The sequence below is a fragment of the Salvelinus alpinus genome, chromosome 19 (assembly GCF_045679555.1).
Source record: "Salvelinus alpinus chromosome 19, SLU_Salpinus.1, whole genome shotgun sequence".
In the NCBI taxonomy this organism is placed as follows: Eukaryota; Metazoa; Chordata; class Actinopteri; order Salmoniformes; family Salmonidae; genus Salvelinus; species Salvelinus alpinus.
The window spans coordinates 40,270,050-40,282,504 of record NC_092104.1 but is presented as its reverse complement, the minus strand read 5'-3'; the positions used below and the strand labels follow the sequence as shown (position 1 = coordinate 40,282,504).

Sequence of the window (12,455 nt, the reverse complement as noted above, 5' to 3'; positions counted from 1 at the left end):
AACGGTGTGAACCTCAAAACCCCCTGTAACCGGCTGAAGAAGAGCGACAAAGGCGTTCAATCCGGCCCTGTCGGCTCCACTTCTACCGAGAGATCTGAGTCCGAGCCAGCAACCGGTGTACAGCATCCAATCAAACCTATCAACTGCTTTTCTCGCATACCTTTTCTCTCAGGAGTGCGACAGGAGTACACGTGGAGTAAGCATGGAGAGAGATCCGTTCCAAAACTTCTCTCATGTTGCTGGTATGCTGGTTGGCAAGGGTGAGACATTGAAATTGGGACATTATCATGGGCCATCCACTTGCACTATGAAGCTATCTGAAGAAGACTATGAAGAGATGCCAGAAGATTGAGTGCCTGAAAGGGGGGGGGGGCGGGGGGGGTTGGTCAACTGTGCCCAAAATTGATTTAGGCTTGTCTTTAATTTGGGGCATCAAGTTGATTGTAGAGGTCTAACACACTGCTAAATTTAGTCATTTAGATTAAGAATGCATTGAGATACTGATCTGTGGTTATAATCATGATAAGAAAGTGAATACTATAACTATGGATAATTGTGCTGTATGTTAATCTAAATATACATTCTGCCAGTGTTGATGTGCTAAGTTGAGGGTTTTTAACATTGAGTACTAGGACCAATCACCGAAGCATTGTCATTCTAATTTTGGTTTGGATAATTAATTGTGTTTTGATTATGATTTGGGAACTGAAAGATTTTTGAAAACTGACCGATTTATTTGAGTATGTTCTTAGTATGTTAATAACTGTATGACATGGGTAAAGAAGTTGTGTACTTAAGATGTTGACACTATTCTCAGCATGCCCTGGTGAATGGAGAGGTTGAACTCTGATCCTGAGAGTGAACCTGATCCTAATCTATTTGACCTATATTAGCAAATTCAAATTTGATGATATTGATCCACAGGGCCCAAATTGATCTGATGGCCCATTCGATTTGTAAACGTTGTCCTAAGAGGGGCAACTGTAGATGTTGTTTAAAGGGAAGCAGTGATCCTAGAGTCGATGGTCATTTCCACCATGCTGACCCTTATTATTGTGGCCATACCCAGACATGACCATCATATGGAACCATTTAATGATGTTATGTGCCAAAGAGATGATTGTCGTATTTGTGCTACATTCCCTTGTGAACCAAAATAATTGATTGAAATGTTTGTGTTGGAGGTAGTACCTCCAAAGCGGTGAGTGAAATGAATTTTATAATATCTGTACATTATAGGAACACCTATACAATAATTCATGTTTTGCTTTATCTTGATTTTAAGAATCAGTGGTAGACACTTTGTAAGTGCATGAAGAGGTCAACTGTACAAAAGTCATGTGCCTGTTTGGTAAAACTATACTTTCAGTTCCTGTTGATGCTATGTTCCAGTCTTAATTCTGCTAGCACATGATAGCAATAGGAGGAAGAAGGATTGGGAAACTAACTGCAAATAACAATAAGCTGAACTCCGCCTAGCAGGAACATCATTGTATTAGCAACTATTAATTATGAGTTTATATGGTATTAAAGTTAAGGGACACTACCCTGGGCGGGGTGATCCTCAGTAGGGGATAAAAAGGGAAAACACCATCTTTTGAACTGAGTGTGTTACTTGAAAATTACTGTAAGTGTATACTCCGGGGTTGCAATCCGGCTTGCATTCCTTATTAAACAAACTAACCTCTGATCAAAGAAGTTTCCTGTGGTCTCTTGTATGAACTTAGGGCAGAAACCCCTGACAATAACTAGTTTGTTTAATAAGGATTGCAACCCGGAGTGTTGTCAGTTAGTTAATTAAACCATCAATCAATATGTTTTTGAATGGGGATTTAAAATGTCCTATGCATACAGAGACCTTTCCTGAATTCATGCCCATTTCACACCAACACACAAAACAAATCCCTTCTCTACCTCTCTCAAACATAACAATGGGGTTGATTCATAAACTTTAACCCCCATGTTAAACGTACAACTTCTTTTGAAAAGTCAAATGACATGAGCCGTCAATACTCCAGTAAACATCATCATGAGTTTCAAGTATTTGCTTGTGTGTCCTTTGCTGCCATCCTGAAGCAGAGGAAACAACTATACCCATTCTTTTTGTCAGCTCAGTGTATAGAGCGAACAGGTGCTAGTTACGTTTTATGCCTCAACCTCTAATGTGTTTTACTGCAGTGAGTCAGCAACACAGGGCTTATACTGTTTTCACAGAAGGTGGACAGAGACACGTACTTAGAACCTAATGTATACTCTTCATGAAGCCTGTTGAGATGATTAATAGGCAACGCAGACAATACATTTTCTGCAATGAACTGAGGAATTTTAAACAATCTGAAGGTGCAAGACGTAGCCCGTTGCACATCTTCAACCCGTCAAAACATCTGAGAGACATGCATCTATTTAAATTGTTCCAAATGCTAACTTGCAAAAGATGGTTACGTGGTCAAACCAGTGTGTATGGTCTGGATGAGGGGAGGCAGCCGGCTTCTGTTCAGACAGCAGATAAAGGGAGGGGAGAGTTGGCCATCTTGATGCAGCAGCAACAGGCTTTGTGGATCTGGGTCTGTGGTGTGGCTTTCAGACTGTGGGTTAGTTGGAGCGCGGGGGAATAAATAATGCAGCTCTTTGTCTTCCACGTGTGTGTGTGTGTGTGTGTGTGTGTGTGTGTGTGTGTGTGTGTGTGTGTGTGTGTGTGTGTGTGTGTGTGTGTGTGTGTGTGTGTGTGTGTGTGTGTGTGTGTGCGTGCGTGCGTGCGTGCGTGCGTGCGTGCGTGCGTGCGTGCGTGCGTGCGTGCGTGTGTGTGCGCGTGCGTGTGCGCGCGCTTAGGGGTACACGAGCGATCCTCCCGAACAGACAGTCCATACTAAGTATGTTCTACATATGGAACAAACTACCTGAAATAGACGATGCCCAATCATTTACTTTGGTTGCATTTATTATCATCTGTAGTGAAATGGCATCTCCTTGACTAATGTACTGATACCATATGTATACAGTCAACTTAAAGGAACTCAGCAGCAGTAGAATACATTAATAGGAGGGGTGCTGAAATGTCTGCCACCCTGCTGGTCTTGATGAACTCTCTGTGCCAAACGCTTGACACTGCTTGCGTTAGTAGGGATCTTTTTTTTTATGGCCCGATTTGCATGACAAAGTGTGCTTCTGATTCATGGGTGCTGAGGAAGGTGGAAGGAGAGGGGGGAGAAGGCTGGCTGGAGGCAGAGGTGGACTGTTGGACAGAAAGGCTGTGATTTGTACCTCCTGGCTGGCAGCAACAGACAGACGCTCCTCACCATGTATGGCAGTGGCTTCTCCACAGAGGCCAGTTAGCCAGCACATGCTGGAGACTGGAGCTGGACACTGGATGAATGGACTGGGCATATGTCAGAGGACACACAGTACATGGGAGTAGTGGTCATCAGGACGTAAGGAGAGTTACAGCAGCCTTGGAGTAACACTGAGCAGTAAGAACTGGAGCAAGAGCAGCCTGAGTCTACAGTAAGCCCAGTTACTCATCACATGTTGCAGTCTGGGTCTGAGGTACCGTTCATATGTGTTAGATAAGGAGTAGCATACAGATATTTTATTTGACATAGTTCTCTTAGAAATATACCAAAAATATAGTATACTATCTATCATCTTTCAAATATTGTTTAACCACACAGTATGTGTTTTCGCTTTGTTAGACATTTTATTGTTGAACAGAGCTGAATTTGTCTTTGATATGAAAAGAGACTACAGTATGATCCATTGAAGTAAACCTAAATGTTCCCTGAAACGCAGAGGCCAGTTAAGCATTGTGTTTTCTTCCAGCTGTGGAACATAGAGAAGTAGAGATGACTGGAACCCTGCTGACTCTGGTTCTGCTCTGTTGCGTAGTGGTAATGTCTATTCCTTTCTTATGTAAACTAGGAAATCAACTGGAGAGAGAAAAAAGTTCAAATGTTCAGTGTTTTATTTGAGAAATTCATGCTTTCGTTGGTAGACCTGATACGTTTGATAGGCTTAACACAACTATTCATTTGACTGATTATTCTGTTTGTTTCTATTTTGAGATTATTGGATAAATAAATATCAAGGATATTACATGTCTATGCCATAGCCAACAGAATAAAGCAGTGTAAATGTTTCCTCTATGGTAGGTGCTGTGTGAATGTGAGCCAACTCAGCCAGGGCTAGACAGAGGAGAGAGGGGCTCAGATGGTGAGTTCTGGAACTGCCAATCACAATCTGATGCACGATGCTTGAAACTCTTTTGTATACCAAGGCTATTCCGTGTTGTTTCCATAGAGATTTGCTCAAAGAGATGATAGAAGTGTTTCTGTAAAGTATAATATCCACATGTGGACTGATCCATGCCTATTTGTGGTTGTGTGTTCCTGGTGTCATATTGACAGAGGGCAGCAGTCTGCGCCTGGTCCATCAAACATCAGACTGGGTGTTCCAGCTGGTCAATGTGTCCCTGGCCCTCTCCCAGGCAGGGAGCTTCTGCAGGGGACAGTTCAGCTCCCTCACCACCCTGGGCCAGCCTGAAGACGAGGAGGGAACCCTGGAGCTCATCAGGCAGGCAGGCCTGCAAGGACCCGTGTGGGTCAGAGACCCCAACAGGCCAACCAGCAGGTCTCTGGCCCTTGCCAAACAGTGTGAGTTTAGCCATTTAAACACCTACAGATGTAGGATCATAATTTGATCACTCTTTTGTTGCTGAGAATTGTCCTTCACAGCAGGAAACGCAAACTTGTAGTGTATTTTATTTTTAAAAGGCTTCTAAAGTTTGTCATTTCCACTTTGAAATGTCAGACTTGATTTGCCCTAATGAAAAAATGTATCAACCCCTACAAAAATGTCCATTAATTATAATCCATATAATAATTCACATTTCCTATTGCTGCAGGATTGTTTTCCTGCTGTAGAAAACTGGCTCAAATTAAGATCTTACGTATGTATGTCCTGATGCCATATTGCATGATGATCTGTACTTGGGTGTTGTGGGTTAGGCTTAGGGTTAGGGTTAGGGTTAGGTTTAGGCTTAGGCTTAGGGTTAGGGTTAGCGTTGAAAGTGATCCCCTTCTGTCTCTACCTGTTTAGATGTGTTGTTCCAAGCCCTGAACTTCCCCAGGGACTCCCAGGAGGGCTACGGCCGTGTCAACATGACGTTCCCGGCCCTGCCAGCGGTGAGCGTGTGTGTCCGCGTGCAGTGGGACCCCCAGTGGTACCAGGTGTCCACCATGTACTCCTACGCCGCGGCCGTCTTCACCAACGAGTTCCAGCTGCGCGGGCAGTTGGACGGGGCAGGACGCATCCTGCTGGCGCTCATTGTTCATGGGCAGCACCGCCCCTACAAGGCATCCTTCCCCAACGATGGGGCCTGGCACCACCTCTGTGTCACCTGGCGCAAGACTGACGGCCACTGGGCCATCTATGTGGACGGGGAGAGGGGGGACATGGGCTCCGGGTCTGACACCCCCAGGGACATACATGGAGATGGCATACTTATCCTGGGGCAGGATCAGGACTCGTTTGGAGGGAACTTCACCGAGCCCTTTGTAGGGAATATCACAGATCTGAATGTCTGGGACACAGCCTTGGAGCAGAGGCAGTTCCGTGCCCTGAATGGCTGCTCATCTTTGACCCAGGATGCTATCTTTACCTGGAGTATAGATAATATGACCCGTCACCCAGTGGTCGGAGAGGTGCCAGCCATGCTGTTCTGCCCCGGTGAGATTGCACCTACAGTCACACAGCATTGAGATACCCCTACATCAAATCTAGCTATGATCTGATCGGCTCTTTTCTATTGGTTGATCTTTTGATTCCAGGTTGATATATTTTCAGTTTTGGTTGAATTGTCATCTTAGTTGAATCTTTGCCAAAAGTTACTGTCAGCCATATTGTTTCACCTGGCCCTTTGTGGTCTCTTGCTCCCATTGAGGTACATCCCATTTATGAAGGATTTGTTCACACATAAAATTCAGCTCACGTTATTTGGGTTGCCTCCTGCAGGTGTTGATCAGAATGTTGGTCTTTTGATTCTTTCACATAGCCTTTTAATGATCTTATGGTACGTCCTCTATAGGACTTTCTACGGCAAACCTACAGCCCTTCTTCCAGACCAATCTGTTTCTATTACTAATCCAATACTGAGGCAGTGGTGGTTGTTCCCAGTCTCCCATCAGTTGGTTGTTTGAATCCTTCTGGGTGATCTACCTCGAAAGAGGCCAGTTAACCCAGAGGCTGTCTACCTTAACACATCCAGTATGTCTGTCTGAGAGAGATACATGGGGGAGAGGAAACTGGTTAGCCTGGTTCACATCAAACATCTCCAATCCAAAGTTAAATCTAGAATTGGCTTCCTATTTCGCAAACAAAGCATTCTTCACTCATGCTGCCAAACATACCCTCGTAAAACTGACCATCCTACCGATCCTCGACTTCGGCGATGTAATTTACAAAATAGCCTCCAATACCCTACTCAATAAATTGGATGCAGTCTATCACAGTGCCATCCTTTTTGTCAACAAAGCCCCATATACTACCCACGACTGCGACCTGTACGCTCTCGTTGGCTGGCCCTCGCTTCATACTCGTCGCCAAACCCACTGGCTCCAGGTCATCTACAAGACGCTGCTAGGTAAAGTCCCCCCTTATCTCAGCTCGCTGGTCACCATAGCAGCACCCGCCTGTAGCACGCTCTCCAGCAGGTATATCTCTCTGGTCACCCCAAAAACAAATTCCTCCTTTGGCCGCCCCTCCTTCCAGTTCTCTGCTGCCTATGACTGAAACGAACTACAAAAATCTCTGAAACTGGAAACACTTATCTCCCTCACTAGCTTTAAGCACCAGCTGTCAGAGCAGCTCACAGATTACTGCACCTGTACATAGCCCATCTATAATTTAGCCCAAACAACTACCTCTTCCCCTACTGTATTTATTTATTTATTTATTTTGTTACTTTCCACCCCATTATTTATTTTTCTACTTTGCACATTCTTTCACTGCAAATCTACCATTCCAGTGTTTTATTTGCTATATTGTATTTACTTCGCCACCATGGCCTTTTTTTGCCTTTACCTCCCTTATCTCACCTCATTTGCTCACATTGGATATAGACTTATTTTTCTACTGTATTATTAACTGTATGTTTGTTTTACTCCATGTGTAACTCTGTGTTGTTGTATGTGTCGAACTGATTTGCTTTATCTTGGCCAGGTCGCAATTGTAAATGAGAACTTGTTCTCAACTAGCTTACCTGGTTAAATAAAGGTGAAATAAAAAAATAAAAATTAAAGGCCGTGTGGAGGGCAGAGGGAGGGGAATTCGCGCAAGTATGAGGTCTGCTTTACGAAGACAATGGAGCTCTACTCAATAGTGAAAACCAATCAAATGTTTAACCGCCATGAAAAATCATGGATTTCATTGCTGTGTGTAACAAGTGAACTGACTCATAATGGAGGGGCTTTTTGCCGGCATACCTTCTCAGTAAAAACACGGTCAAATCAATTGGAAGGAATTGTCTACGTTTTCAAAGGTTGTTGAATATGTTGAATATGAAAGCATAATGGTATTACACTTATAAATTGCTATCGATATCAACAAAGTTATGTTTGGCTACAGCATGCTGAATTTAACCAAATACTTAGAGGACTAATGATTAAACAGACGTGTCACAAAATCAAAAGCTCACTTGATGCAAGCAATTCATTTAAATATGTATTCCCATTAACTTTACTAGAACATAAACAGATTATGTAGTCATTGGAGCTGTCTCATGCTGTGTGTGTGTGTCTGTGTGTGCGTGTGTGTGTGTGTGTGTGTGCGTGTGTGTGCGTGAGCAGCGGTCCACAGGCAGAGGGAGATGCAAGGCTGCAGGACTCTGGAGGGCTGGTCTAGCCAACAGCTCCCCCTGTATGACTCTGCAGACTGCTCCAACACACTGCCCTTCATCTGCAGGACCAGCAGGGGTGAGTCAACCACTACCTAGACTGCCACTACCTACGACCAGACCATCACTTACATACTGTAACGAACATGGCTATCACAGTACTACATGGCTCTTTACTGTACACCCATAAGTTGTCTATTTCTGAACAGACTAGTGAAATTCATTTTGCATCACATTAGGGAAACTGACTGAACATTAATATTTGTGACTTTGTACAATGCTAGTAACTACCGTCACCAAACATCAGAGAGGAACCAGGGACTGTCTCTGACACGACTGTTTCTTACAGAGCGCTATGTCAAGATGAAGGAGTTGAGTGAGTCTCAGCGCTCCCATCCTAGTCCTTTCATGCACCACCTCATGCAGATCTCCAATGGAAAGCAGGTAAAGACTGATTACTATAAATCATTGGTTGCCTGGATCAGGACATTTACGATTTATCTCTAACCTACTCAACTTGACACACCAATAAACGTTGTTCTGTCAGTGAGTTCAATATTCTTGAACCCTGTTTTGGATTTCCTCTCCATCCTCTGCTGTGTATGTGTGGATGCGTGCGTCCCTGCGTGCATCTGTGTGTGTGTATTAGGGAGTGGAGGGTGTGATGGGGGGGCAGCCAGGGATCCAGATGAGCTGGGGTCAGGCGTCCAGTCTGCTCAACATGTCCAGGCAGGCCCTGGAGGACACCAGGGAGGGGCTGCAGCCAGAGGACATGCTGTCCCTGGTCCAGCTGCTAGCGCGGGCTGCAGACGTGCCCACAGACACGGCCGCGGAAGGCAACGACAGCCTTGCCACCATCAGCGCCGGGGAGCTCAGCCACACTTTTATCACTGTGGCTGACAGCATCATCAGCCAGGACAACGCCCCCAAGTGGCAGGCCATCAAACAGGTACCAATCAATTATTCAAATGTATTTATAAAGCCCTTCTTACATCAGGTACCAGAGAGGCAGGCTAAAACTTTGTCTGGGATCCGGTGGAGGTAGTGCCGCCAAGGTGTTGGGAACATAAACATGACTACTGTAGTATTTGGTATTTGGTATTTTATTAGGATCCCCATTAGCTGTTGCAAAAGCAGCAGCTACTCTTCCTGAGGTCCACACAAAACATGAAACATGACATCATACGGAGTATGGCAGTATTATTTGAGCATATCTCCACTAGAGGGCAGTAAGATCAAGTGGATACTGTGAATGAGAAACTATCAAATGAATGCTTACGCTTGGCTAGATAAGTGTACTTGTACAGAGCACATAGGGTTGAATCTTGATCAAACTTCATCGCAGATACACTAAATTGAATCTGCTCTAGATTGCATCAAAATGTGTCATGACAATAAACAGGTCTAATTTGTATATTGTAAGCAGCACTTTTTCACAGACTATTATGATCTCTGGTCATGTTTAAATGTGTGTGAACATTTTGAAGATAATATCCATTATTGTCTTTGTTGAATGTTCTTTAAAGGAGCACAGTGGAGTGTGTTGTGCTATTATGGTTAACATATCACATCCAAAACAATTACTCAGACATGTCTAACATTATACTTCATATAAACCGCAAGTATTGCAAGTCTATGTATCCTAGTGCTAGGCATATGATAAGCATTCATATTGTTGCAGAGATTTTGCCTCCCCCATTTCACCCACCTCCCCTCCCCCAGGCCTTTCTACCCTCCAAGGTCACAGCAGTACAGCACAGCCAGGCTGAATGTAGTAGAGCAGCTAGAGGACTGAAACATCCACACAGCAACGCTTCACCCACAGTCTCTGCTCTATCCAATAACCACAGCCAGGCGTCTCCTGACCACCTGACCAAACTCTGGGTCCTAGTTATGGGCTTAATATTCTGGTTAGGTCACGTGGTCAGGTGAAACTCCTGGCCCTACCAATGACTAGTATATCTCCATGATTAAACCCCATTCCCTTATCCCCACCCTGTGCCCAGGTGGTGAGTGGACCGATGGCTGTGGTCAAGAGCATTGACCGCATGGTGACCAGTCTGAGCACTCAGCTGATGACGGAAACGGACCATCTACTTATCCACAGGTCCAACATCAGTGAGTCACTTAGTAGAGTACAGTGCATTCTCTAGAATGTTAGTGTGTTCTGTGAGCTGCTGAAAGGCTGAAAGAGCGGACCGACCATAGAATTAAGCAATAAGGCCCGAGGAGGTGTGGTATGTGGCCAGTATACCACGGCCAAGGGCTGTTGTTATGGATACAGGCCTTAGCCATGGTATATTGGGCATACACCACACCTTTAATGACAACATTCCTATCCACAGTGGCTCTTCATCAGGTCCCAGATGGTTGATAGCAAATAGGAACATTTAGTGTCCAGGCCTTTCTGTCCTTTCCATGTTTACTCATTAGCACTTTTTGTAGGATGTGTTGTTATTACTACAACCATTCCTCTTACTATAGTATTCTGTTCATTCCACTGAGAATATGTCTTTATGTGATTCAGAACTGGAGGTTCAGCAGCAGAGTCTGGGAGAGGGATCGAGCGGGCCTAAGTTCTGTGGTCCAGACGTAGAGAGCGTCACCAACATAGACTGTATCTCAGTCCCCACGCAGAACATGCAGAATCTCCATGACAACGGTGAGAGACAACCCTGAGAGTGCTGTAATGTCCGTATCTCATCTGCACTCCTTCAGCCATAGCCTAGTGCTTTACAGTCTCAACCATGCATTCCAACAGTAAACACCTAGTGAAGAAGGATTTTATTTGAAATACAACACATTTATCAAGCACTGTTTTATAGGCACATCCCACTGGGCACACCGTGTCATTTCAATATGGATAATTGGGTAATTTTTGGTTGAGATGTTGATCAATGAGATTACAACCTACATTCAAAACTAAAACATTCAAAACTAAAACGTAAAGTTAGTTACATTTCCAGTGTGTTATCACCATGCTTTCAACCATCTAAAAGCACAACCAAAATGCAATGGAAAAACAATGTCAGATTATTGGGTTACTTGTCACCCAAATGTCTGTCACTGTGCTTTCAACCATGTAAAATCACAGCAAAGTTCAAATGGGAATACAATGTCAGATATTTTGTTTATTTATATAACAGATTAATGTGTCATCACTGTGATTCATCTAATAGCAAAACTAAATGACCTAGATTGCATTTGAGATTACATTAAAAGTACATGGTGCAAGTGATCAATGCCTTTCGAGATTCTCCACAGATTATTGCAGCAATTGTGAAGATATCCACAGACCTGCGACAACCTATCCATGTTATCTTGAACATCCACACTTTATATGATTACATAAGAAGACATTTATAGTTACAGTAACTTCAAAATGTGGCCATGGATGTGTTACTCATTTTAAGGTTGAATATTACTTTAGTTTGTAAAATAGGCTATTTACTGTATTACAAAAGTAATATTGAATTGTGTTTGGTTGACAACCTAACCTAATATCAACATTTAAACCTCTTAAGGATCGGATTCTTTTTGTCAATGTAAAAACTGGTTGTCAACAAGTTAATAGGTAATTTATTTTATTTCAAAAGTGATTTTGAATTGTGTTTGGTTGTCAACGCAACCAAATATCAACATTTTGAAGGATATTTATATTCTGCTTGGATAGTTCCATCTGTGCCACTGGCTTTAATTCCAGTTCGTCTACAAATTAATAATGGGTATGTTGAAATTTCGACTCCATCTCAACCAAAAATCGAAGTTAAAGAACTAAATCATATCAAACATAAAATGCACTTTAAATAAGGTTTGATTTAGTCCTAGTCTTTAACTTCGATGTTGGTTGGGATGGAGACGTGAATACAACCTATCAATTATTCATTTGATTACAAAGTGGAATTAAAGTCAGACCACGTCAGTGGCACAGATGGAGCTATCCAAGCAGAAGATAAAGTAGCAGTCAAAAGTTTGGACACACCTACTTATTCAAGAATTATTATTATTTTAGGCATTGTAGAATAATAGTGAATACATCAAAACTATGAAACAACACATATGGAATCATGTAGTAACCTAGAAAGTGTTAAATATCAAAATGTATTTTATATTTGAGATTCTTCAAAGTAGCCACCCTTTGCCTTGATCACAGCTTTGCACACTCTTGGCATTCTCTCAACCAGCTTCATGAGGTAGTCACCTGGAATGCATTTCAATTAAAAGGTGTGCCTTGCTAAAAGTTAATTTGTGGAATGTCTTTCCTTCTTAATGCGTTTGAGCCAGTCACTTGTGTTGTGACAAGGTAGGGGTGGCTTGGTTTAAACCCTGGATCGGTAGATAGATCAATTCTCCAGTAGGAGGTGCTGCCCAGACAATTCTTTTATTTTTTGATAGCAAATATAATGTTGAAGATCTGACAACGATTGAAAGGTACAAATTCAACATATTTTATACAAGGTTTGTCTATGTTGAAATTTGGTTGAAATGTCACCCTCAAAACAACAGTTTACGATGATTACTTTTTTAAATGTCATGTATTTTCTACGAAGATTCCACGTCACAATAAGTT

General features: G+C 42.9%; 1 protein-coding gene across 3 annotated transcripts in view; it reads left to right on the top strand.

The window, feature by feature from the left end:
- The first annotated feature begins 2,923 nt into the window (after positions 1–2,923).
- The window catches only part of LOC139545577 (adhesion G protein-coupled receptor D2-like), a 25,710-nt gene continuing 16,178 nt past the window's right edge, over positions 2,924–12,455 (top strand). Inside the window, exons 1-10 of one of the 3 annotated variants that reach the window (XM_071353516.1) lie at positions 2,924–3,543; positions 3,817–3,884; positions 4,146–4,206; positions 4,401–4,646; positions 5,092–5,721; positions 7,839–7,964; positions 8,235–8,329; positions 8,535–8,834; positions 9,892–10,003; positions 10,413–10,547. In XM_071353516.1, the coding sequence (XP_071209617.1) occupies positions 3,840–3,884; positions 4,146–4,206; positions 4,401–4,646; positions 5,092–5,721; positions 7,839–7,964; positions 8,235–8,329; positions 8,535–8,834; positions 9,892–10,003; positions 10,413–10,547 (1,750 nt within the window). In that variant the 5' untranslated portion in view covers positions 2,924–3,543; positions 3,817–3,839. The remainder of the gene's footprint in view (positions 3,544–3,816; positions 3,885–4,145; positions 4,207–4,400; positions 4,647–5,091; positions 5,722–7,838; positions 7,965–8,234; positions 8,330–8,534; positions 8,835–9,891; positions 10,004–10,412; positions 10,548–12,455) is intronic. The other 2 variants (XM_071353515.1, XM_071353514.1) reach the window with 2 other exon arrangements.